Source organism: Antrostomus carolinensis, unplaced genomic scaffold, assembly GCF_000700745.2.
Source record: "Antrostomus carolinensis isolate BGI_N321 unplaced genomic scaffold, ASM70074v2 scaffold2636, whole genome shotgun sequence".
In the NCBI taxonomy this organism is placed as follows: domain Eukaryota; kingdom Metazoa; phylum Chordata; class Aves; order Caprimulgiformes; family Caprimulgidae; genus Antrostomus; species Antrostomus carolinensis.
This window is the reverse complement of record NW_010322351.1, coordinates 35,552-63,465: the sequence shown is the minus strand read 5'-3', so window position 1 is coordinate 63,465 and position 27,914 is coordinate 35,552. Positions and strand designations below refer to the sequence as shown.

The following is a 27,914-nucleotide window of genomic DNA, read 5'->3' as shown; positions in this document are numbered from 1 at the left end:
GGCTGTAGTTTAACGTTTTTATTTTACTGAGATCAGTAGCTTTGTGTCAGAGTAGTTCCCCTTCCACTGCTTCTGCTGCTCCTCCTTCCCTCCTTCGTGTTGCGTTGTGCCATCCGTGCGATTTGGATGGATAAACTGGTTCAACTCGCTAGAACAGCAGAACAATGACTCCACGATACACAAATGAACAGGCTTTGCTGGGGACTTTTGCTGTGGGACCAGACAAATGTCAAAGGTGTGACAAAGTGGATGGAATTTTGTGTGTAGGAACTTTTGGGAAGGTAGTGCTGGTTTGAGGGAGAGGGTTTTGGGGAGGCTGGTTGCGCATGGCCTTCCCCTTCTGGCATTATTCAGCTATTGATCCAGTTCAACTGAAACCCCTTGGTTTGATTAATTGCTTTGCTTCATATGCAAGACCTGCGATGGTGCCCATGCATGCTTAATTAAGGTGAAAGTAAGGTTTTTAAGACATGTCGTATATCTTAACTGTCGAGTTCATCCCGCGATGATGTGAATTCTTGACACACTGCCTGTCAGTTGCTCATCAGGAGCTGAGCCGCCGTTGCTGAAACAGCTGACTTGGGGTGACACGTGTTAATACAGAGACCCTTAAAGGGGCTGTATAGGGATCTGTACAGGAACCACAGTCTCTAAGCCTGAAAAGATCACTCTTTTCTTATATTTCATTTCTAAAAAACAAAGAACACCTCAAAAACTTACCTTTCATGTGGGTCAATAGGATTGTTATGTTTTGAAAAGCACAAAGCAAAGAATAGGTGATCTATGAGACAGCTTTCATTACAGATTTTGTTTTCTTTTTCTTAGCTGCTGAATGATATGTGGCACATGAATCCTCTCTTAAAATGAAATATGAACTTGAGGAATTTCTGTCTAATTACATTTTTAGTGAGATGTGTCCTCTCTCCTTAGAAAACAGTACATATTTTTTGAATATGTTTTTAGCTTGCATCTGCAATGTTGGTAATCTCAAAACATCTGTTTGTTTCTCCACAGATATAAAAATCCATTAAAAATAAAAATGAGTAAACTGGACCATGGAACGTTCTTTACAACTCATAGGATTAGTGACGTAGGTAAGTATGGTGTCATGTTCAAATTTAAGTGTTTTATCACAGTCTAGAATAAAAATATTTACGAAATTAAATGAAATGCTCTGTCCAGTTAATAGCTGCACATAGAAGCTGCCACAGCATTCTGCTCACAGGGTCACAGACTGGGCTGGGTTGGAAGGGACATCAAAGCTCATCCAGTCCCAACCCCCCTGCCAGCAGCAGGGACACCTTCCACTAGACCAGGTTGCTCAAAGCCTCATCCAACCTGGCCACGAACACTTTCAGGGAGGAGCAGCCACAGCTTCTCTGGCCAACCTGGGACACTGTCTCACCACCCACACAGCGAAGAATTTCTTCTTGATATTCAATCTAAATCTGCCCTCTCTCAGTTTAAAATCATTGCCCCTTGGCCTGTCGCTGCAGGCCCTGGTTAAAAAAAAAGTCTTTTTCTCTTTTTCTTATAAGCCTCCTTCATATATTGAAAGGCTGTGGTAAGGTCTCCCTGGAGCCTTCTCTTCTCCAGGATGAACAAACCCAACTGCCTCAGCCTGTCCTCACAGGAGAGGTGTTCCCAGCCCTCTGGCCATTTCCATGGCCCTCTTCTGGACCACTCCAACAGGTCCATGTCTTTTTTCTACCGGGGACCCCAGAGCTGGGCTCAGTCTCCCAGCTGGAGTCTGATTTAGGGATGGGAACTTTAAATTTGGATTGATGGTAAAAGCCCACAGATGAACAAAGCTACCTAAAGGCCTAAAAACTGTGGGAAAGGAGATTATTCACACTAAGCTTATGGAAGGGATAAAATGGGAGAAATTAGTGGATCAAACTACTGAACGTTTTTTGTGTAAGGTATATAAAGAATAAAAAAGTAGTCAAAATACAGGATCAAAGCTATAACCTGGTTAGCATAACACTGATTTGGTGGAATAATTTGCATGTTGAGAAGATTATTGGAGAGGGAAGCAGGATTGACAAGCAGGAGAGAAGGAGGAAGCGTTCCTCTCTGTAGGTGGTGTACTCTCTTAAGTTCAGAGTGAAACTCCAAAGGGATTGCCTGTGGAAATGGCAGATGATGATTAGAGGGAAAGAAAGATGCAGTTCTGTTTTGATGGGAGTCTGGTGCAGACCAGTAAGCCAGGAAAATCTTTTGGTTAGTATTAGGCAGCTGGGTATCTGAGGTTACCTTGAGTATGCTTCTCTCTCCTTCTGTTGACACATCTTGTTCAGACAGGATTTACAGCCGTGGTTTTCCGGATTCATTCCGATACTGCTGCTGGTCATCTTGGTCCTTTCCTCACCCAGTTTGAAGTGTACACGTAGTATGTTTTGGATTAAAGTGACCATGAAATGGTGGAAGTTATCATTCTTGGGAAGCTGGCAAGGGGGAAGAAAAATAAAAGTAATGGTTTTTAGGAACATGAGTGTAAGCTCAAAGTAGGACTCCATGGTAAACCTGAGGGAACTGTTGTTTGGGGAATATGGCAATCCCTCAGTGAAACGTCTTAAAGGGATCGTTGTAGATTATCTTCTCTGTGTGGTGAAAGACCACCTCGGTTAAATCTTTATTGACTTCAAATGCTTTTTCAGCAAAACTACTTCCTCTGTGTTTTTTTGGACAGCAGTCTTTCAGTACTGTCATGGTCTTTAATACTGATGATAGGGCTGCAGAAGGTGGACTTTATAATCCCTACTGCATGCAGCAGAAGCAGAGTATGATGTTTTCCTTGCAATTTAGTGCCTTTCTTTTTTTTAAGGAAGTACATTGTTTTCCCAGGGACTACAGAAGTTTAATAGAGAAATTATGCTGTTCTTATGGCTGGAAATTCAATGGGAAATGTCACTGCAACTCATTCTGTTTACATATAATTAGTAGTTTATACACATTTTAGGAAAAAAAAATTCCTGTTGCTCAACTCATAAATTACAGTAAATATGGAGGTGGCTTTCCAGTTTGAGAAATAAGAATGCATGTATTGAAATTTAATGTATTTCTGTATTAGAACTTACTAAAATTCAAGTAAATCCAGTTTAAAGTTAAATATTCTTTAAGTTCACATATAAAGGAAACTTCTAAAATAACCTATTTGTAAACAGATAAATGGTAAATGTTTCTTCTATAACTTCTGCTAGCTTACATTTTTTTCAAATTCTTATTCACTGACTAACATAAACTCTTTGTTATGGAAACTTTTAATGTTTAAAATCTACTGTTTCTAATTTCTATCTATAATGCTTTCATTTTATGACTCATGTTTAAAATATTTCTCCATAATTTGAAATGACTGTATGTGTTTTATGTGATAACTAGAAAATCTGGTTGTTCCTATGAGAAATGGTCTTTGCAGACAGAAGTATAAACCCGTTGACTACAAACATCTATATGAACTTGCTGAGGTAGAAAAGATGGCATCTGCAAAAATTAAATTAAAGGTATGATTTTTATATTATTTGTAATGTGAATTATTTTAAAATTCAGTTATCATATTTCTTTTCACTGCCTCAAGAAATCGGAGAATGAATAGGGATAACAAATTGCTGTAACAGTGTTCTGCAAAAGAGGGCAAAAAGAAGAGAGTTTATCCTTCATTGTGATTCAGACATGTTAATATCAAAGTGTGGAATTTCTTTGAATCTGAGATGCAAAATATGTGTGGATTCTGCTTCCTAAAAAGACAGGAAAAGTTTGTATTTGAGTGATTGGAGGAAATTCATCCAGACTCGTTAAACTACTCAAAATACTGGGGGTAATGAAGAAGAGGACATTGATCTGGAAAGAAAGAAAACAAAACAAAAAGATCTGAAGTTACAATTTCCAAAAGTCAAGCAGAGATAGATCTTGAAAAGAAAATTAAAAATGTTTCATAGCCATAAAATTCAAATGTAGAGCTAGACAGTTAGAAAAGTATAAATAGCTGCAGTATGGCCGAAATGGTAAATAAGAAGGTAGTGTATTAAATACTAGTGAAGTTTAGTGAAAACTTTACTTCTACTTTTACTCACAATGATGATTTATGATGTATGGACTAAGCAGGGTCACTAGCAGAACTGAAGAAGCAGCAAAAGTCAGGGCTGTCAGACTGGAAAGAAGAGTAAGTGCCAGATTTTCTCCATTTGCTAATGCAATTTCACATACTCATATTTTCTGTAAGTCTGATCTTAGAGACATTTAATAAATCCACGCAAGAGCGGGTGGTACCATGAGTTTAAAATAGCAAAGCAATTTAGTATATTAAGAAAGGAGATGCAATTTTTGGAAGCATTTTTGGCCACAATACATCCAAAGTCTTCAGTGATGTGCAAGTTAATTAGAGTACAAGTTGAAGAGAAGAATTTGTAAACCCAAGAAAGGAAATGGCAAGTGGGGACCAGTCTCTGAATATGGGGAGGACAGGATGACCTCTCCGAACAGTCTCATTTCATCCTGTAGATTAGGCATATGCCAAATGCTATTGCAGAGTTTTACCTTTGTCAAATAAGGACCAAATATTGGAGAAAATGTCCAGAGAGAACTGGAAAGACTGAGATATAGCTCAGACATGGTGAGCCCTAGAATACTGCATGTGACCTTCATCATTATAGTGCACCTCCACCCCCTGCTGAATAATAAGGGGAAAAAAAAACTCCTAAGAAAACCTAAAGGAGTTAAAAATTTTCAAGCATTTTGAATAACAGTACTGATTATTATACTTACTGATGTTAATACAAGTCTATGTAACAAGTCAATGAAATTTGACAGCGTGATACTAGAACTAACTGCAGATAAAACACTCGTGTAGGAATCTGCTCCAATTTGCTTAGCTTTAAACTACCTTCAGGCAAGCATAAGCAGGGATGCAAATTGACTTTTGTTCTTTTCTGCTGCCAAAAACCTAAGCAAGACTTTGTAGCATCATCATATTCTTTTTCTTATTCTCGTCCTTCAAAAATTTCCCCATCTTTATTTTGACATAATACTAAAATCAATATTGTATATCACCAATTTGAAAATAGAGTTTGTAAAAATTACATTTTATTCTTACAAGGCTTTATTTGTTTTACACTCGTAGGAATGAAAATGATTTTGCTTTAAACACACAGGATGCTAGCCTGCTGATCTCTGTTTGAGTCACATTCCAAAGCAGAACTGTTGTATGAGACCTCATGTCAACTCTCGGGTGCCTCATTTGTCTGCGATGCCGTTTACCTTCACCATTGACGTAGCCAGCAGGTTTGGATGGAGCCTGGTTTATTAGCTTAGGTTTAGTGCTGCACAAACACAGCTCCTCTGCCTCCAGAGGTGCAGCTGTTTGAGAAACAGTTGAGCTTTCACGTGACACGACAATTAAACTCTTGGGTCCTGTGGGACCTCAGGGTGGAGCCATTCACGTGCCTCTGTGGCACGCTTCTGGAACTGGGATGACTTCAGCACTTGCAGACCTGGCCTTGCTGCTGATACTTGGTTGTGTTGCAGGTTCCAGTAAGATTGACCAGCTGCTCTGTGGCACCATGCCATTAGCAGTCAGACTAGGCAGTGTAAGTTCTGGTACCTGCAGTACTGGGGAAATCATCAGGTGGCTTTGATAGCAGCCAGACCTCATTGGGTGGAACTAGTCTGGTTCAGTTGAGGTAGCTTTTAAAAGATGATGTGCTTGAGTGTCTTTGTATCTTGCTTCCCAGTGTGTCCTCTGTGAATATGTATCGCCTGGCTTGTCAGTCTGGGTTACATGCAACATTGGAGAGCTTATGATTTTTTAATTTTTTTTATTTTTTTTAATTTTGGGCCATTCTGAGGGAGTGGTTCTGATTGCTTCAAACAGCACCTACAAACCAACAGGGGAAACATGGAATATTTCCGTGAACAGTTCCTCAAACAGGAAACCCAAATGTATGAGAGGATGGCAGCTCATCTTAGCTCTCATCCATCTATATACTAAATAGTTTGTTTCTGATTTTGCAGGGGGCAGAAAATAACATATCTTAATCCCATCAAGTTTGTCTTGAGAAAAAAAAAAAAAAAAAATTGAAACCTATTTATGAAATCAGGTCTTTTCCATACAGCTTATCATCATACTGTGACTTAACAGAATCTGAAATGTTGCACTTCTTGTTTTTAATGGAACAGCCAAGACGTGGATGTACTTTTTCACTGGATTGTGCATAAGCACTTTTATATTGCAACCAGTTGTGGCAGGGCTGGAGGGTGAAGGTGCTTAGGAATAAACAGGTTTTGGTTTTAGCTGTGGTTGTCCAGAAATATTACTTGGATTTGTATTTTTAAGAGCTTCCCTTAAAAAAGTAGTGTTTTCTTGGAAGGAGAGTATATGTCAAACTGCCAGAAATGCAGATGTCCAGGAAGGCTGCAGCCTCTCTGGAGCATGTGTTGCTGGTTCTGTATGTTTTCCTTTTCAAGTTGTGTGGAAATAGTGTGAAACGTTGAACCAGAAGCATTACATGTAGAGTGGTAACTGCTTGCGAGAGTGCAGCTGCTTTCAGTGTGTAACTGTTTCATTCATGAGTGTTACATGATTTAAAAAAAAAAAAAAATCAAATTCAGAGAAAGAAGATATTTCTGAAGAAATTGACACTCATACACATTCAGCTGATGTGGTTCCTTTAGGCTGAGAAACAAAATAGAAGAGGAAAAAAAATTACAAATTCGAAACAGGCCCCTCCAGCAGTAATGCTATTTGAATGCTTTTTCAGAAAACTGCCGGTTCAGTGCAAGGATAACACAATTTTGTGTGCTTAACCTGTGCTAACGTGGCCATTTATTGTCTCTCCAGTCCTTGGCCATTCCTCTCAACAGCTGCAATTTTGTGGATGGCCTTTGGAATGAAAGACTGTGCTGAAGAGATAGAAACTATGCAAAATGCAGTAACTAGAGTTTTCTTGTGTTGGTGACTAAGGGACCTGATTATTTGATGTCTTTGTCACGTATGAAATGTAATTCTGAGTATTTATTCAGATGGGATTGCAGAGTTCAAAGGGAAATTTGCTGAAGAAGTATGAGATTATGATAAAGTTCTAAAAAAAAAATCCTTTTAAGTCATCTCTAAAACATATTTAGAAGTTCTTTGAACAAAAGCTATTAAATGAAATCTGTTGGTTCACAACATAACCATATACTTCTTTTTGTTCTGATGCTGTTTCTTAAATCTTACTAAATGGAATATATACAGTACCAACAGGCAGAATTTACTAGCTCACACTACTGTCCTGAAGGCCTTGCAACAAAAAAGAAGGTTGCTCATGCATCTCCCCTCTTCGTATTTAAAATAGGAAAGGGTGGCAGTGAATGAGAGAAAAAATACATACTTTCTTTATAGTATTGCTTCCTTTAATACATATAATGTATCAAAAGCTCTGGCAGATATTTCTGTATGGATTTCTTTATGGAAATTCTACTGAATTAATTCAGGCTTTAAACCAATTTTTCATCATCTGTCTTTTGGTATTTCACCTTTTCAAGTGTTTTCCATCTGAGTAGGTAGTAAAATCTGTATGCCGAAAGCTCCACAGAGAACAGAATGCATTCCCACCTACTACTTTTTTGTTTCTGATTCAGGCTATCCAAGTTTTGAAGTTGGGTTACTCTTCCATGGAGGGAGAAGCCGATGGTAAATCAGTTGTTGATGGTTTAAGAAAGACAAACACAGTGCATACATAAAAAAGCTAATATTGCAGCAGTTATACATAGAAGCCATTACTCTTGCTGTTAAATAATTTTAAAAGCATATTAAGCTACTTCAACTTTTGTATTTTCAAATTACTTTAAATACAGTATCCTGTTTGAAGTCTGATTTTAAGCACCTAATCAAGAGGAAGCTATACGTAACTTTTTAAACATGAAAATATATAAGCAATAAAAATAAGGAGACATTATATTTGATTCAGAAGCATTGTAACATACTGATTGAAAGCATAAAACAGGTGTTTTCAAACTCTCTCACAGTTCAGTCACATATGTGGCTTCCTATAAACACCTTGTTTCTCATTCACAGTCACATAATCTCCCCATAGCACTTACCCAGATAACGCCACTGAAGTAGGTTTGCTGCAAAAGCACAAGGGATTAACTGCATTCTAGTTGGGCTCTTCCTTATGTAACCATCTGGAAACCAGGTATAGTCAGCCAGATATATTAAGCTCAGATCCATCTGAGAGGTGTAAATGTTTCTAGTTTCAAAATTTTAGGTATCTCTGTTTTAAAGTAAGATTTTTAGCTTTTTTGGTGGGCGAATGAGAGGCTGTGACTTGAGAGGTCATGGGATTCTTGCTTACCTGTGCATAAGTGCTGCAAAGGAAAGTTCTACAACTTTCCTCTTTGAGAAGCCTGCTGGTATCACCTGCCCAGCTGGTGGAGAGAATGGAGAACACGCCTGTAAGGGGTTTTCTCTCTGTTCTTGTGCGTGTGAACGCAGAGGCAGTAATGTGTGGTTTTGTCCAGATTTCATCAGGCAGGAAAGTTGACTAAGCAATTTAAACAGAGCACATTTCTTCATAGAATCATAGAATGGTTTGGGTTGGAAGGGACCTTAAAGCTCATCCAGTCCCAACCCCCCTGCCATCAGCAGGGACACCTTCCACTAGACCAGGTTGCTCAAAGCCTCCCCCAACCGGGCCTTCAACACTTCCAGGGAGGAGCAGCCACAGCTTCTCTGGCCAACCTGGGACACAGGCTCACCACCATCACAAACAAGAATTTCTTCCTCACATCTCATCTCAATTTACCTTATTTTAGTTTAAAGCCATCACCCCTTGTTCTGTCACTGCCTACCATTGTAAAATGTCTGTCTCCAGCTTTCTTGTAGGCTCCTTTAAAGTACTGGAAGGGCTCCCTGGAGCCTTCTCTTCTCCAGGCTGAACAGCCCCAACTCTCTCAGTGGAGCAGAGGGGCAGAATCCCCTCCCTCCACCTGCTGCCCACGCTGCTCTGGGTGCAGCCCAGGACACGGTTATTGGCCTCTGTGCTGCCAGTGCACATTGCTGGGTCATGTTGAGCTTCTCATCAACCACCACCTCAAGTCCTTCTCCTCAGGGCTGCTCTCCATGCACTGTCTGCCCAGCCTGTATTTCTTCTGCTCAGGATTGCTCACACCCAGATGCAAGACCTTGCACTCGGCCTTGTGGAATTTCATGAGGTTTGCATGGGCCCACCTCTCAAGCCTGTCAAGGTCCCTTGCAAACTTGCTGAGGGTGCACTCAATCCCACTGTCCATGTCACCGACAAAGACGTTAGACAGCACCAGTCCCAACAACAACCCCTGAGGAACACCACTGGGCACTGGTCTCCACTTGGATATCAAGCACTGGTTGGCCAGAGTCATCTGGCTGCCACTTCATCAGCCTTTCCCTGACGGCTTTTCCTCTAGTTTAAGCAGTAACTCCATCCATCTCAAAAGCAGGTATTTCTGTTTTATCTGAAGTTGGAAGCAATGCTTTTGTGAAGCTTTCAGACAGTTTCAGAGCCTCTTACAATTGAGTAGATTTTGAAAAAGCAGTCTTTTTTACTAATCAATTTTTGAAATTCTTTTTCTTGAAAGACACTTTCACTCTTTCATCTTCCCACCTGTAAGAAAGTATATTTTTTCTTTCTCCTGCTCATCTTCCCCCTTTTACCTCCTGGGAAATAGGAATGGGAAGAGAAAGGAGAAAAAGGGAAATAGGAAAATGAACTGCATTTTTTTCACTTTCTCCTCTCATTTAATTGTTATTTGAAACAGAATACATTTTTTCATGAAAATTTGTTACATTTGAAGCTGTTTTTCTTTAGAAAAACACATTTTTGAAAAAGCTTTCAGATTCGCCATTCTGTAGTAAAAGTTTCCATATGAAGGCATATGATAAAGCTTTTAAACAGGTTCAAAATACTTACAAGCTTTAATTTCTCCTGCAGATTAAAAAAACAGAGCAAGTTTCAAAAATTAACAAAGAGCAAATACTGCTGAAACAGCATCAGCAAGTGTGGTGGCAAGAGCTTAAAAGACTGAGTAAGAACAGGTGAGAGCTGAGGAATCTTCATTAGCCATTATTAAAGAAATACTTCAGTAGACAGATTCTGGTGTGGCATACTTGATCTAAGGGACATTAAGAGGTAAAGATTAAAATACTTGAACTGAGGATAATTTTTTGTGCAGGGCATTAGAGTTTTTGGTCTACGTTGAAATGGATCTGTAGACATGAAGAGAACACATGATGGGAGGGAAGAATAGAGTGGATTTTGTTCTCTGCACGTACCTCTCCATGATAATCTCATAGCTATTTAGTGACCTATTGACATCTGAAGAGCATGTATTTGTAGAAGTAGCAGAAGTTTTCAGATACTTTTTAATTCCTTCAGAGTCTGTCTCTAGATGTGCATATAGAGTTCACACTTATAACAGGCACCATTAGTATTGTCCTTGTCCATTATGATTCTGTTAGCTTGCATATTGTATATACAGCAGATCAATGGGAGCATTCTTTGCTCAGGGAGTGGCTTCCATAGCACCTTCATGTCCAGGTCCTGCACTTCATAGCTTCCCAGGCAAATAATTCCCCTTTTTACTTTAATTATTAGAGTATTTGAGGCTTATCATGCTTGAAAACTCTAATGAATAAGAAATTAAAGCTTCTATAAAACTCATATTCATACCCTCCAGGCAAAAAGCAGAAGCAGAAATAAAGACTTTTCTTGATGAAGAAAGCCATAAGCACAACTTTTTTTTGGATATGAGAAACTTGGGTAAGAATTTTTTATTAATTTTTTTATTATTTCCTAGAATCTGATTTGAGTTGGAAGGGACCTTAAAGTCCTTCATCCAGTCCCAACCCCCCTGCCATCAGCAGGGACACCTTCCACTAGACCAGGTTGCTCAAAGCCTCATCCAACCTGGCCTTGAACACTTCCAGGGAGGAGCAGCCACAGCTTCTCTGGCCAACCTGGGACACTGTCTCACCACCCTCACACCAAAGAATTTCTTCCTCACATCTTATCTCCACCTCCCCTCGTCCAGTTTCAAGCCATCACCCCTTGTTCTGTCAATACCTGCCCTTGTCACAAGTCCCTCCCTAACCTTTTGATTTATTACTGTCAAAATTATCTTGATTATTTGTTTGAGTTTTTAGATCCCTGTCTTGACAGGTTTAGATTTAGAAAGCACAGTGCTGTGTGTATTTATAAAGCTTTATGTTTTATTTGGCTATAGAGCATAAATTATCAAAGGAGCGGGATACATACCAAACAAATACTGTGGTTCCTATCTGGCAACTAAAAGAGAATTTGAAATTCAGGCTGTCTGAAATGCAGTGTTACTTCTTGGAAGAACCTTGTCTGAAATCTAAGATCAATCCAGTTGAGATGTTACAGCAGGTTGGTATTTTAACTTTGTTTTTACAATCTATTATCACCATATTTTTAGCATTTTCATTTATTTTTATGCAATACTTTGAGAATGTAACTTACATTCAGAGTATCTGGTAACCTTTGTATTTGCCGTAGTGTAAATTTGCTGTGCTAAAATCTATGTACCAGCGTAGGACTGGAAATCAGACTCTTTCTTTCTAAATAAGAGCTTTCATATTACAACAAGATAAAGAAGTAATAGTAACATATTTCTTGAAATAGATTGAAGATGTGAAGAAGCAACAGAAGGCAATTTTGGAATTCCTTATCCTTGAAAGTCTGGCTTTGGAAAGAGAGCTTGAAGACTGTAAAACAAAAGTAAGCTTTTCATTTTAAGTTCAGTGATTTTTTTTTTTTTTGAGAGAAAATATAATGCACAGTACTCTGCTGAGTAGCATTTTCTCATCACAGGCATTAGCACATTCTTTTGAAGAGAAAAATGGACTTTTCCTTGAAGTTCCGTTGGAACTACTGTCTTTGGAGTGCCCCTACCCTGATTTGAAGACCTTGGTTATCAATGAATACCGAAAGCTTGCAAGTGGTTACTGGTCCAAGCTTCAAGAGATTGATCAACAGTTAAAAGTTTTATATAGGTAATGACCTCTGTTTCTGGGTTTCTTTTGTTGGGTATAAAATAAATAACTATAATGTATTTTTTAATCTACAGATCTTGCAGTTGCCTTTGCTATTACAGTTGTTTCCGTTTCATGCAGAGCAGAGAATAGTTGATGCACTGCCCAGCTCTCTGGGGTTAAATAGTCGGAAACTGTTTGCACAGCTGAGAGAATGGAGGCAGTCCTTTCAAAAGCTCTTATCTGAAATAATAAGCAAGATGTTTTGTGGGTTAAAGAACCATCAATCTGGTGTGCATCAGATGTCCTCTTCATATGCTTTTGTATGAATAGAAATGATTCTTTCTGTATGATAATTATGCTACCAAATTTATGCCAGAAAAGTACAGTCTTTCTGAGAGAGATCTAGAGTGTATTTATCTATAAAGCAGATAAATAGGTCCAGTCTTTTCACAAATTTTGGATCACTGCAGTAATTCTCATCACAAAGAAATGTAAAAAGTGTATGTAGCTCTGATTCAGAATAACTGAAAGGAGGAGAGATTTTCTTGTAAACAAAAAAGTTTGTAGAAAGAACATAAATAGTCATAATGATCTAGAAATGTAATGTACCTATATATTATTAGTATAAAGCTTAGCTTTCCTGCTGGGGCTAACTTGAGTCCAGGAGATGCTGAGTTGCAGATACTGGACCAGCCTTGACTTCTTTTTGCCATCTATTGATGTTCCTCTGGCTTAAAATGGCATCAGATTTTAAGAAGACTGAGAACAGGAAGGTCAGTGGCATTATTTGAAGGCTGGGCAGGAGAAACTGGGAAGAGCAGGAAAGTCCCTAAGTTTCTTTGGTAAAACAATCACACGCTGCTTCTGAGTCTCTGTCTTTTTCTATATAGACCTACAGTGCAGCACTTAAATCTTCTGCTGCTGAGTTAGTTTGGGGTGCTGAAACAGGTTTAAGATATTGGATCCTGTAGAAAGTGATGCTGTAATCTGCTTCTCTTGTATAAATTTTACAGATATTCTGTAGGTTCTTCTTCTGTTACCTGAAGCCTGTCTATTATTACTGTAATGTCCTAGCTGTTATAACATGATACTTACTAAAAATTGTTCTGATCTTTCCCATACTTATAGCATTTATTAAGCAGCAAGTGGCAAATTTACAGCAGTTCCTTTGCTATTGTCTCTGGTATTTTATAACAGTTGGTCTCATGGAAGAAGTTTTAATGTCGTCTGTGAGAAAATCTGTGAAAAATACTAAATTGTTAAATATGTACAAAGTCTTTCTAGTGGTTTTAATTAGAATTGTGTTAAAGTTTATGATCAACACAATTTTGGTGAAAATTCATACATTTAAATCCCTTGATCCACACAGCATGTGTGCTACTGAATAGTAAACAAACTTCCATGTAGACAACAGAATCTATGAAAATGATTGAAAAATCTACCATGGTATTTTCACTGATCATATGCCAGGTTTGAATTTAGGTCTCAAGTTAGCTGATTTTGCACTGATGATTAAGTAACGTCACGACTTTAAAGATAATACCATATTTGTAAGAGAAAGAAACTTGGTTGTAGACATGAAAACATATGCAGTGGTACTTTGAATAAATTAAGTTACGAGATCTAGATGGTAAAAAGGAAACTGGTGTAGCTGGAAGAAATGCTGGTGGCAGTAGCAGTGGCAGCAGTCTGCTAGTGGGGTGTGAGGGCAGGTAGCGCAGGACCCCGTTTGGGTCAGCGTAGGCCAGTATTGTTAGCTGGGAATGTATGTAATCATAAATGAACCATCAGCAGTTATCTTGGGCATTTTACTTAAAGCTGGATCTTGGTCTTTTTTTGTTTGCCTTGTGGTCTCCAAATCTTTAATGTATTGCTCCGTTATGTTTCTGTGATTTTTATCCACAGCAACCTTAATACTGTGTTTTCAATAAAAAAGCAAGACTTTGTTCTTGTGGAATTGCTTACTTCCAAGATCTGGGTTTTGTAAGAGACTGTCACTTCTTATGTTTATATTGGATAATTTATATGAAAAGATTTTTTGAGTTTGCAAAGATGCAACCTTGTGATTTAAGTATTCTATAATTCATCAAGCTAATTTTGATCCAACTAACACAGATAATACTGCCAAAAATTGAGTGACAGATTTTTGACCTTGGTATGTATCCACTGTACTCTAGTGATTAATAGAGCCTTAATGAAGCCTTTGAAATTATTGTTGTTGCTCTATACCCGAAGATACCAAGCACTCTCCTGCAACACATTTTATTCTTATTTTTGTAATTTGAGAAGTTGCTTAGTAGAACAATATAATTATATGATAACATGATAACTTAGTCACTTCATCTGAGGATTACAGCTCTGTCATTCTTCCCCTCTCATCACATGCTTGAATGTACAGTAAAGAAACCTTAAGTTAATATTAGTCTCCTGGTGTTGCACATCTCATAGTTTAACTGTTGAGACTGTCTGGAACAGAATATTTGCAAAATGTGCATAGAATTTCCAAAGAAGAACAATCAGAGTAAGATAATATTCTAGTCTGCTATATTCTGTGTGTGCTTTTCAGTCCTACTCGAATGCACATTACAGTGTTTATTGCTTTTAGAAACTGAAGAAGTATTTGGGGTTTTTTTCAAGCATAATATAGGATTATAATGGTTTATAATCTAAACTAACTTATTTTACTACTGCTAAAACACAATTTTTTGTATTTGGGAAATACCCAAGTCCTTAGTTATCCCACAAATTGTGGGCTTGGAACTGTTGTGTTTGTTAGAGCTGATGACTCTCTAAGCACTTGCCACAATTTCCAAGGATGAATGGAGTCTCGCACATTCAGCACTGTATCCTCTGCAGCACCCTTTCAAATGAATGAGATATTAGGACTAAGTCAACTTAGTTCCTCTTTTCAGGCTTATTACCAGGATGTTTCTGGTGCAACAATTAGCAAAGACATAGTTGATAGTCAGGGAGGTTAACATCTCACTTGGTGGTATTGTTGCAGTGTGTGTCTGCAGATTCAACAAGACAGCAGCGCGTCAAGTCCACATTGCTATCGCAAAGGATATGTGGAGATTATAGGGTGGAGAGGGTGGCTTCCTTTCTGAGTTGTTTATTTTCTTTAGAAAGTGGAAAGACAGGGATTAATGCTGGGTAAATCTGTTTCAAAGGAAGCAGCTGTCTCAGGGCTGTGGAATATAAGACAATTGCCGTGTTTCAGTTCTGAAACAAAGTAAAGCTTGTACTGTTCCCTAGTAGAATGATACGCACAAGAAAGTCAAGCACCGCGTTTAAAATTTGGGTCATGCATTCAGCCTTGTTAACGTTTGTCAATATCTTGACACTGAAGAAGCCTGATATGAGCTTACATACTAATGTGAAATGTGTTGTCACTTTTCAAACTCATTTTAGATGAGATCTTGCTTTCTGGAATTTTACAAGTTTAAGTGAGGTGACATCTTGAATTCCAGCAGGCAGGATATTTTGAAATTCTGCATGCATTTAGTGGTTATGAATACACTGGGCTGAATTTTTTTTTTCCTTGCTGTTTGTCTATGAACAGCTGACAAAATCTCGGCACAGCTGACAAGCCAAGGCAATTGGCAATCAGTTTGTCCCTACTTACAATAAGCTACTTGTAGCTCTAGCCGTAGCTGATTGCTCCTCAGAGTATCTTCCACAAACCTTTATTCCTTCATCTTGTTCCTGAGTAGTGTAGACATGCATTGCTAGCTGACCACTGGAGGAATATACAAGTCAGGGTGAACCTTGAGAGATCAGTGAGATATAGGAGAGAGAAACTGATGCAGCAACTGGTGCATCTGCCTTTGTGTGCTGGAGGCAGAGATCACCAGACTGGCCATGGCACCACAGCATCTGCTGTTTTCCCTACTCTCAAGTTCAGGGTGTAGTATTTCCTGATCAAGATGTATCTTACACTGCCTTACTCTTCTTGTAGACAGACCTGTATTTGTTCACAAACCTGTCTGGTCAGAAATCTCTGAGGAAGATTGTTACAGAAGAGAGTCTCAGCTCTCAGAACTGTCTTGTTACTGTCACTAAAATGTCATGTTCAAATGGCACCGTAACAAGGTGTATCAGGACTCTTGGGATGCCTGGTACTCCCTCTGAGTGAAGGCTAGCACGGTTTTATGGTGGTTCTTCTAATAAATAAAAAAAAATATTGGGGCTGGAAAGACAAGAATGCTAGGTGTTATCTTAAGAAAGAATTCTGTACTCAGTTCAGCATCAGTAGGAGCAGTTGCAGTGAAAGAGATTTAAATCATAGCAAAGGATAATTAATTTGTTCATTAAAGTTATTCTTCAGAAAGCCTATACCTCAGAATATCAAATTATGACACAGAGGCTCTAAAATTAATAAATGAACTGATTTCATAGAAAAACTCCCTCTAGAGAAAAGAGAGGAATTTAAAACATCAGCTTCTGAGGATCAGTTGCAAGATGTTTTTCTTGGAGGCGTTAAATGTTGCAGAAATAGCACATCTTTCCAATGCCACCTGTGTCAAAGCTTGGGGAATCTTGTCATTGGAGAACTGTGTCTGCTGTTGAAGACCTGCAGCTTGAAGGGTATGAGATATTACTGCAAGCATTGCCTCTTTGAAGGATTCCTTATCCCCATTTCCAGGGTGCTATTTCTTCTTTAGACTTAGCGTGTGAAAAAAATTCAGCTCAGACATCTATATTCATTATCTGTCATGGGAAATTTAAGCAATCGCCTATAAAGAAACACTTTCATTGCTGTTCTGCTTTTGCTAATGCAGTTTCACTTTTTGTGTTGTCTCCAGCATTTGCTTGGTAGTTGCCAGTCACTGCAAATAAACTTTTTACAGGAGGTCGATCTTTTCTCTCTCCTGCTTTGAAGCCACCTCCTTTTCTTTTCATGATGGCTGGATTTAATAGCAAACAGCTGGGTCCTGGAAATAGTTTGTCAGATATTTCACACAGTTTATGAGAAGAGAAAGGAAAATAGGTGGAAATTATGAATAACATATCTATCTCATATAAGCTTGTAGAGGGAAAGCTGTCTGATTCCACAACTTTATTAATTTTAGCCTACTACTGAGTCTCCACATCAAGATTATTTCTGTAGTATTCTTGGTCCTAAATCTGTGTCTGCAGAAGTGGTGGGGAGCTTTTCTGCATGAGCTTGCGCTGCTGTACTGTAATACATCCCCCCACAGCCCGCGTTTGAAGTCGTGTAAACGGGGAAGTCAATGGGCTGCAAGATAAGGGATGACTTAGTGATGCTTTACATACCCGACTCGCCCTCTCTGGGAGCACTAACTGTGAGTTCCCTGGGTTGTGTTCTTTTCATGAGAAGTTAGGTTGCTGCTGAGTTTTGGATTTTATTGGCTTTGTTTTGTGAATTATTCTAGAGCTGTCAACTTGTGTGGAAAAGCAAAGACTGAAGTATCAGCATATGCTCTTTGTCCTGTGACGTGATACTGCTACCTGTGGATGCTCCAGTCTTTTTTGAAGTTAATTTTCTGTGTTACTTTCATTTTACTCCATTGATAAACAGATAAGCTACTCAAAAGCAATACCACAGAGGGCCAGCTAAGAGTTAGTGCTTTACATTTTCCCACAAAAAACCTGTCCTGACCGGAATCTCTCTGTATACAATACAAACATTACTGCAGAGCTCTCTGTTGTGATGTGTTTGTACCTCTAATGGCCATGGTAATGCCATTGGAGTTTATTGAAGGAGGTAGGATGTGATTTCTCCTTACCTGGCCATCTTCAGTTGGATGCTGTATGCATAAAAGACAAGAATAACTTTTTAACATTTATTCAAAGAAAAACGAAACACAGAAAAAGTACACATAGAGTGCAAGAAACAAGGTGTTCGTTACTAGGGAATACTAATTTTAATGTTTCCTCATATCTGGTTATCATTAAGTTGCCACCATTCTGATCCTGGAATAGTGATTCTGTGCTGAAAACGCTATAGTCAGCTAAGAATCATTTTTGTTCATGAAAGAGGATGAAGAATTGAAGCGGGGGAGAAAGAACCTCTGATCACTAGCTGTCTCCAGAAAGATGGATGAAGGTTAAATCCCTCTTAAGACCATAAGGGTAAAAATAAAGCCCATTAGTCTACCTGAAGAAAACTGTAAAATAAATACCTTTAGGTAGGTGAAGATAAGCAGACCTCTGTCCAAATTTGTGTCAACTTCACAGCAAAGTGCAGCAGAAAGTACCAGTAGAGAAGAAAAAAGGTGAAATACATGTCATGAAGAGACTGGGTTCCCTTGCCTGACAGGATATTACTTCAGAAATGGTTTGTTGAAATGGGATATTGTGTCTTTGCATTCTTGAGATATGTCTGTAGCTGAAGCTTTCCATTTCTTAAAACTAACAGGTCTAGAGATATTTTCTTGTTTCCTGCTTTGGTGTCCCAGAATATCCCACAATGGTGATAACACACTGTGGTACAATGTTTTTTAAAGAAAAGTTGTGTTAAACTGTATTTTTTTTTTAATACTTGTGTTCATTGTTCTTTCTTTAGAGATATGCTAGATCCTATCATAAAATCTAGTTTAATAATTATTGCATATGAGCATCTCACAAAAAATCCTCTCTTTAAAATACCTGATATTTCTGCCTGTGTAAGGCTGAAGTTGTTCTAACGTCCTACTGAATGCAGTGCTATTAAATACAGAGACCCCGCTGCTGGCTCAGGTGGCCTGAGAGCTGCAAACAGTTGGAGGCTGCAGGGATGTGGTAGGGACTGGAGTCATAGGGCTGCCTTCTTTTAATTTTCCCTAGGCTTTTAGTGACTTTGGAAAACAGGTCACTGGGATAGAGAGACCTTTTGGTCTGTCTCAGTGTTGCTGCTCGTTCATTAATGCTGCTAATGAAAGCCTGACGTTAATCCCTTGAAGGCCAAGAGTTCAGATTGAGGGTAAAATCTAAGCTACTAAATCCAAACCTGTAGAACTGTGCTTTAGTTTTGTGTTACTTCTTGCTACTCTAATTTTCTGAAATACTTGAATGCATGCTGATTACTACACCTCCTATTTTAAAAAACTGTGACTCTTATGCCTTGCTGATGAGTTTATGGCTGTCAGAAGTTTGTTTTTAAACTAGTTCCTCATTTAGCTACATACAGGTATCATCACTTGATTCATTTCATTTTGGTCATGTATTTAGTGCTCAGTGGTAGAAACTGATCATCATCTTTCTTTTTCACATTATATTTTCCGTGTGGTGTGACTATTTGTTAATGTAATGTATTTGAGAAACACAGTATCATTCCCCAATAAGAAGCCAGGTTAGAAAAGGAACAATTCACTTAAGTTATGGCACAATACATGACAAATTAGAAAAGCAATATCGGTTTGCTTTGTTTCTTTAAAGTAAATCTAAATTTCTCAGCTCTGATCCAATGTCCAGTTTACAGGTTCAGGATTGTAAGCCCAGAGAAAGGTTAGGCCTTTGAAAATAAACTAGAACCAAACTCCTCCTTTTCCAGTGTTATACTGGGGCTGATTTTTTTGCATTTCTGTAGGAACATTGAATGGAACGAAGAAGATCAGTGGGTTTTTCAGACTGTTATCAATCAGTATCCCAGTGACCTTAAGAGGAGGAGGACTTTGTACCTCGATGTGCTGCAGAGATACCTTCCTCACAAGTCTAGGCATGATCTGGTCAGTGTTGTTTTAAATATTAGATTAACTATATAAATTCTTACATAAATCATGTAGTGAACATTTGTAGTAAATAATGTTTATCCGTATTCTTTATTTTAAAATTCCTTAATTATAAATTTTATTCTACACAGTGAAGAAGGGATGTCCTTGTCTTCAAAATGCATGAACTTGAAAACCTAGCACTTCTTCAGAATAAGCACTGTGGAGATTGAATAGTTCCACATACTGTTACAGACAAATTTAGTTTGTTACGTTGCTTTTGCTGGACAGTTTTGTAGTTCTGTCATGCTATGCTGCTTGTCTTGGTATTTTTATTTTTTATGAGAATGTATAGCATTGTCACACAGTCTAGGAATAGTTATGTTAATTGGTCTGTGGTGCATATATAGCAGGAAGAGTGGAAAGTTATCTCCTGCTCTCTGGGAGAGGCTATTTTTATATGCATAATGCCTTTCAAATTGATTGCTGATTCCTTTTACACTCCACAGTGAATAAGCACATAGCAGCTAATAGAGAAACCCATTTCAAGGCCAGAACACTTCAGGATTTCATAAGTAAAGTGGGAGTCTTTTTTTATCTCTGCATGTATTTTTAGACCATCTACTTCCTTGTGTCTGAGGAGTGCCTAGTGCAAAGGAGTGACAGTGAAGTGTTACTGACAATTAGCATAGTTTCACCAAAAATAAAGTTCTTGTGGATTTCAGAACTTTTGCTGTGAGAACTGAGCCAAATAATTAGGTGCTTTATACAGTGTAGGTATCTTTTAAGAATAACCATTATTAATGGGTCTCCCTAATTCTTTGAAGGTTCATTTAAAATTAAAAAATTCTAAATTTAAAAATTAGAATTCTGCATTGAATTGATATCTCTTAGTATGTAGATTAGCATGGCAAGTACAGAAATGTTAAAACAGTACTAAGAGTCTATTCTTAAAATGTTTGTGTTATGTTAGAATACTAAACTTAGAGCCTTCCGTGCCTTCTTCCCTCTGGAAAAGAATGGCTCAGTGGACAATCACCGAGTGCTTGACCCAGTAGCAGCTGGTCAGAGACATTTGTTTTTAGAAGTCCAAACTCTCCATCCCATTTCTTGCTTATGAGTGTCTTAGCTTTAGGTGCTTGCTGGCAAGGCTTACTTGAGTTTGTGGCAGCAGCCACGGCAATGTGAACTTCTGATGCGGTGGCCTACGTGCATTTGACCAAAGAGAATGTCCGGAGGTAGTGGTACCACTTTATCTTCATCCAGCTGTGAGCTGATAGGAATATCTGTGAGCTAGGAACCAGACAAGTCAGCATCGCCCTGTCCCCTGCCAAAAGCCTGGAAATAGCATCAGGAATGGTCCCCTTGATGCTTGCTGGCAGCCAGCCATCTCTAGAATCTACTTCATCCCTGGAACTGGTATTATTTGGGATATAAGACAGGTCCAAGACTCTACTGCCTCAGTAAGGCTCTATGCAGCCTTTCCTGTTACTACTTCTGTTAAAGTCTTGAAGCGTGAATGTCCTTGGGAACCTCACTGAATAAGGCCAAAGGAGACCTGTTTAAGAGTAAACACTCACCATTTTTGTTAGGTGTTGACATTAGTGGTGGCAGTATGCTGCTTGGTAGGCTAAAAATCTGTTTCCAAATTCCCTGTTAGGAAAGAAGAAGCGAAGCTAATTCTCATCCTTACTGTGTTTGTACAGTTGCTTTAATTGGTGTTCTGTTTGTAGATCATAATTTGCTGCAGAGAGCCTCATCTGCTAAAAGTGCTCAGTATCTCTGAAGATGTATTGAAAGGACCTGCTTGGATTTTATGTGCTTTAGAGCAGGAAGGAACCACTGCATTTAGTTTATTCATATTGCAAAAGCGTAGTTCAGAAAAGAACTGTGGGACATCAGGGTATTCAAGTGCAAAATAAACAGGTGGTACCAATACCTGTGGTACAGGCGATCAGGGAAGGGCTGGAGTGGTATCACTGCCTACCGACACTGGGAGACTGCAGCGTGCTGGCACCTGACAGAACACTTCTGGCCCCTAAATTGTGGATTCCATACGAATATTGGTGATATAATAGTTAAATCAGTTATATATAAGGTTTGCAAAAAATATCTAGAATTATTTTATTTTATTAATGCATAGTTTTTAAACCGTTCTGAAATGCTTTACTTTTTTAGGTTGTTCATGAGAAAGCTTGGGATCGTTACCAGTTCATTAAGAATCAGCGCAGAGTCTTGCTATTAAATTGGGCTGAAGCTAGGAAAGCCTTTTTACTGAAGGCGGTGATGACTGCTGCTGAAGCCTCTGCTGCTCACGAGGCAGAAGTAGTGCTGGCTAATACCAGACAAAAGCAGCAGGAGATTTGTGCTGATCTGAAAGCAAAGGTAGGTTCAGTTATAAATCTATCGCACACAAAGCTGGTTTTTACTGGTAAATTCAAAATGAAGTTCAAAATGAAGCACCTCTCCTATGAAGACAGGCTGAAAGAGTTGGGGCTGTTCAGCCTGAAAAAGAGAAGGCTCTGGGGAGATCTTATAGCGGCCTCCCAGTACCTGAAGGGGCTACAAGAAAGCTGGGGAGGGACTTTTCATAAGGGCAACTAATGACAAGACAAGGGGAAATGGGTTTAAACTGAAAGAGGGCAGGTTTAGATTGGATATTAGGAAGAAGTTCTTCACTGTGAGGGTGGTCAGACACTGGAACAGGTTGGGCAGAGAAGCTGTGGCTGCTCCTCCCTGGAAGTGTTGAAGGCCAGGTTGGATGAGGCTTTGAGCAACCTGGTCTAGTGGAAGGTGTCCCTGCTGCTGGCAGGGGGTTGGAACTGGATGATCTTTGAGGTCCCTTCCAATCCAAACCATTCTATGGTTCTATGATAAGTTACAGTGTTTAAGTGAAGAAAAGCTAACGGAAGATGGTTGTCATAATCCTGTTTTTCCTGGCTTGATTTAATTGGTTTGGGCAGTTAAGGACAAAAAGCAAACTATAATCTGTTGGCAGAGATCAGTATGTTCATGAAGCTTGACCTGTAAATGGTTTTGAGGATGCTCTGTTTCACTACCAGTAAGGATCCCCCTTAGTGTTTCAACCAGCACTTGAACTTATGTCCTGGTTTATCACAACTATCACAACTTAGTTTGTCTTTTTTTTTTAATTAAGAATTTGATTGCCTAGCACACTTTAGGCCTTACTGTGAGTTTCATACTGTGGGTATAATCTCTGTATAACTACGATCACATTTATTTTTATGGATTTTGAGCACCACCAAAGAGTTTGAACTGTATTTCATTATTGGAAGAACAAGATTTGTTCTGCAGTTTACAACAGGAGAGACAGTAAGCAAGCTATAGGAGTGAAGCTCTGGCGTCATATTCCTTGTGTTCCTCTGTAACACTGGCAAATCACAAAATGTTTGTGTGCTTCTGTTTCTCCCTCAACAAAGTGGGATTGATATCTATGCTGTCTGAGGCTTAGTTCATAATTACTTTTAACACTAGAATCCTCACAAGTGGAAGCAAAACATTCCATTCATCATCACTACCACCAGTTTTTTAGATTAATCTCTTTTCAGAGATACAATGAATGTCTGTCTTCCCTTCTGTTTATTTTTAAGAATGCTTTCTAAGACCTGAAAAAAAATGATCCCATAACTTGTTTGCTCTTATTATGGAGGTTTTGCAATATTCTGAAAGGTGATTTCCTTTGTTAAGAGGTGAAAAAAGATAAAAATACTTGGGTTCAGGTTTTTTGGTAAAAGAATAGAGTAAAATGGGAGGAGCCTGGACACAAGAGGAAAGCGTTATGATGTTGATGCCTAAGGCATTTGTAAGGGGAATCACATTTCTGGGCATGAAAGGCATGTTAAGATTTGTTTAAACTGCTGTCTGTGTTTTTCCACTTGCACAGAAGTTAACATCTGAAAGCACACAAGGTGTATTATTCTTTACCAACATGATCTCTGTTGAACCCTTACTTTTCAATAAAATACTAAACAGTTGATTTTGGTTTTCTGCAAGTAGAAAAACACAGTAAAACTTGTACTGTGATTAAGATTTTTGCTGTTGATGCTGGTTTTTCACTATATTAGTAATACAAAAAACCTTCCGTCTCCTGTTCCTGGAGCTGTCTGTCATAGGAACGTTTGAAACTAAACTTTAGGATTCTAAACTGTCTGGACTTGACTAGGTAGGGAGGGAGTACCCCATTTTATCTCCTGTGGCAGGCTTCCCTGGAGCCAAGTGGAGTAAGGAGCAGCTCTCCAGAGTTGCTGGGGGGTGGGTTATATTTTTTACCTAGGCCTCCCTTTCTGGAATTGCTGTGTGTTGCTAATCTGCACAGTTAGAGGTGGAAGGGCCATTTATTCCAGGACTGTGAATTTATGAGTCAGTCTTTTTTTCTTTTTTTACTTTTTTTTTTTTTTTCTTCCCTCCACAAAAAGTAACAAGCAAATGTTGGAGTAATTCTGTTGTCTCCATGTAGCTTAAGATTCTCACTGACACATTGAAAGTTGTCTGAAAGTTTTTTGTACCCTGACCTCCTGTTTCCAGTAACCTGGAGCTGTTTGAAGCTTAAACCTATTAGGCCTATGCTTTTCAAGGGCTGCTTTCAAAGGTGGCTTTGTTAAAACGTTGAACATTTGAACAAAAACAATTTACCTGTTTCCCAGAAAAGAGGAATGAAAAAGGTACATTTTTTTCATTAAAGAAGGATATCATTGTGACCTTGTTTTGAACAGCTCTACAGCTGAAAGGGCTAGAGGACGGAAGTTGAAATTGGACAAGGAGCTAGCTGTTTTTCAAAGACATTATTCTGAATGTATCCATGGTTTTTCTTTGTATTCGATGGGTATATACATTTGAAATCTCATACTTCACCCAGTTATAGTTCATTTTACAAACTTGTTCTTTGTGCACTTCTGAAGTGTGCACCTACAGAATGTCATACTGTGGAAAGCGTCTGTCAGGTCAGGCAGCTCTCAGGTCAAAAGTAATTCTCAGTCTAGTGAGTTAATTTACACAGCTAAAACCCTATCCTGACGAGGATCCATAAGATGGGGTAAGAAGTGAAACTGTCTATAAAGGTGTGAGTGTAGAGCTGGAAATCAGGGATTAGGGCTGTTCTCCCAGTTTTTCTTTCTGGCCATTAATTGACACCATTTTTTGTGTTTCATTAAGTTTAGCATAAGGAAATCTTCCTCATATCAATTTGCCAAAGGGAAAATGTAGTTGCTATATTGATTTAGCTGTGTAGTAAACTCTAGGTATGCTTGTGAAGAGTTTGTGTTCTGAATGTGAGAGATACAGATCTCCTTCATTACACCAGCATGGTTTCAGAGAAAGTCACAGCATTTATATGCCTGTTTACATCAGCTGTAAAATGAAGTTACGGCACATAGACACTGTAAGATATGTAAGCAGTTCTAGAAGTGCAAAGGATCATTAGATCCATTTTTCAGACAGAATATGCAGAAATACATAAAAATCAAAATGAATTGTTTAAGCAGCTGTTAACGATAGAGTGGGAGAAGACTAGACTCTGAATATGACACCTTTCATTTAACTTCCAGTCAAGAAACCATTTATCCTGTTTTACTTAGTTGGATTAAAAGGGATATCTTTCTGTAAATTTTTACGCTGCTTTGAGTTTTCGGGGCTTTTCAAAAGAGCTTTTCTTTCTCTGTGTGTGAAATCTGTTCTTAATTGTAGTACAGATTGAGCAACGCAAAAGAGAGAGAAAATATGTGACAGGCTACGCATTTTTTAGTTACTGCAATAACCATATTATATCACCTAAATTTTATACAGTTCTTTTTGTCTGTCAACACAAAACAAAGGCATAGCAAACAGACTAAATAATACATTATTTAAAGCTGGTTTTAGTGTCCTAGAAGTAACTATGCTATCAGTGAGACTCTAGGCCTTGTGGCTGGAAAGAGGTAGTAGCAATTAAAAAGCAAAGCAGCAGAGAAGTTAAATTGATGTTTATAGCAGTTTTTACTTGGGGAAAGGACTTTCAAATTCTTATTGCATGTTCCATCTCACAGAAGATCAATGTGTCCCCTTAACAGAACTCAAGAGTCTCTACGGAGGAATTTTGAAACAACTCAAGGAAGCTCAGGTGAAATAAATCACGAAGGCCGTATGGTAGTCATCCGAATGAAATAAAGTGTGAAATGGCTAATACTAGTGAGGATATTCTGTACATTCTTAAAGAGGAAATGTTTCCAACACCTATCTTTAACAGCCCTCTTTGCCTTGGGAAAATGAACAAAACAAAAACGTAGGTGGGTTACACTTTCAATGAGTGATCAGGAATCACTCAGATTTGTGCTTTATACTGTGTGTATTAACCACTTCCAGGGTTCTGTAGCAGATGCTGCGTAGAATTTCTCTTTCTGTGTAAAATTCCTCTTTCTAAACAATGTAAAGAAGCAAATTCTTCTATGTCACAAGGTAGTTGAGTAAGTGATCTTTTAAGAGGGTTAGTAGGGTGCTGCTTCACAGTTGGTGTTTGAAGGATTGAAGTACTTGCTGTAATACATTTAGAAATTCAAAGTATCTGCGTGCATTCAAAACATTATTTTTTCTATTGAATTTATCTTAAAAATATTTATAATCCAGTACTTTCCATCTTCATAGAAAACACTTTTAAAAGGACACTCAGGGGAAGACTTACAACAGTAGACAAAAGGACAGTTGACTCTCCTGTGTATGATGCATAGGGTGGGCTTTCTCTTCCTTAGCATAAAGCTATGTGCCTGCCTTCCTTTAAATCTTTTTCTCTTTTTGTGTTCCAGGATTAATAGCCACTCCAATGCTAAAATCTCTTGCATTTGAATTATTTGAATTTTTGGAGAGCCACTCTTATTACATTCCTTATCCTGGCAGAAATAAGATAAATTAATTGCCAAAGGAAAACAGTTAGGTGGAATTAACTGGGATATTGCAAATCATCTAAAGCATGTTGCAGATTGCCTTCCTTCTCCCTTCCTATATAATGAGAAGAAAGGATGTGTCAGTAAATTTGGGGAAAAAAGTTGTATTTCCCTATTCAGTGTATGGTCAAGTCACTGATTTGACTGCCATAGGAGATCAACATTGACATTTTACAACTGAATGGAAAAAAAACCCCAAAATATCTGGATAGGTATCAAATCTAGTATTTTGATCTGATCATTTTGCAGGAAACTTTTAAAAAAATGAAATATTTAAATAGTTGGATCTTTAAAAGAAGGGTTTTCTTGTTCAGAAGCGTTGTCTGTTCACCACTGTGGTGACCCCTTTGTTTGTTAGATATGAGAAATACGAGGAAGTCTTAATGACCTAGATTTTAAATACAGATGCTCATTCACAAGTGTGTGATGAACTTAAGAGTTGCAGGATGCTATAGTATTTCTCCAAAGCGGATGTGAGCAAATATCCAAGATCTTAAAATCCACCAAAGATGTGCCAACTCTGACTCAGTAGTATGTTTTTCATCCAGAGCTAATAAACCTGGATTTATTAGTTTGAGGTCAGTGCAGCATTGCTGAATTACATGGCGTTTGGACCAGATAAAGCTCGTATGCAGTAAGCTTGAAGCACACGCAGAGATTGTTTTATAATATTCACACCCTGAGGCACCTGGCTCATTATCTTTCCATTTAGGAATATACGCTTACACTTTCTATTCTTATTTCCAAGAATAACACTGTTAATATTTTATATTTTAACATATGATGGGTTTGATTATTGCATGGGGTTTTTTTTCTTTTAATTTGATACAATTATACATCAGTAGCAAGTCTACTGTACATCCCAGTTTCTTTGGACATTGTGGCAAAATTTGCCTGTAAGTTCCAAAGTCTTGGCAAAGAAGTCGTTAACTGGGAATCTAGAAATCCATGAGATACCCACTCCATACACGTAAATGTACCTTCCAGTACCTGTGCTGTGAGTTCTACGTGTCTGAGACCTGTTGAAAGAAACTGCTACGCATTGGCATATGTTACCAGTAGGTCCGGTGTTTCCTAAATTTCATACTTTTCATGCATGTCCAAGCCACCTATAAAGAGCATGTCCAGCCATTGCTTCCTGTGAGGGTCGGGGTTGCTGTGCCAGTACTGTGGAGACTCATGTTTGTCTGGGAAAAGCTGTAGCAAGTCTGTTCTGGAGATGCAAATGTTTTACAACATGCATTCATTGCAGTCGTCTTAGTCTCTAACAGAAGGTTTGAGTAGTCAAAGTAGGGTTTGTATTGAGAAATTGTGGGTCAA

The 27,914-nt window shown here is 38.5% G+C and overlaps 1 protein-coding gene across 1 annotated transcript in view; it reads left to right on the top strand.

Moving 5' to 3' along the window:
* Positions 1-1,039: 1,039 nt before the first annotated feature.
* The window catches only part of CCDC148 (coiled-coil domain containing 148), a 49,846-nt gene continuing 22,971 nt past the window's right edge, over positions 1,040-27,914 (top strand). The window contains exons 1-9 of the mRNA XM_010170191.1: positions 1,040-1,094; positions 3,382-3,503; positions 9,948-10,051; positions 10,693-10,775; positions 11,239-11,402; positions 11,658-11,753; positions 11,847-12,028; positions 19,542-19,680; positions 21,841-22,047. Coding sequence (XP_010168493.1) covers positions 1,040-1,094; positions 3,382-3,503; positions 9,948-10,051; positions 10,693-10,775; positions 11,239-11,402; positions 11,658-11,753; positions 11,847-12,028; positions 19,542-19,680; positions 21,841-22,047 — 1,152 coding nt within the window. The remainder of the gene's footprint in view (positions 1,095-3,381; positions 3,504-9,947; positions 10,052-10,692; positions 10,776-11,238; positions 11,403-11,657; positions 11,754-11,846; positions 12,029-19,541; positions 19,681-21,840; positions 22,048-27,914) is intronic.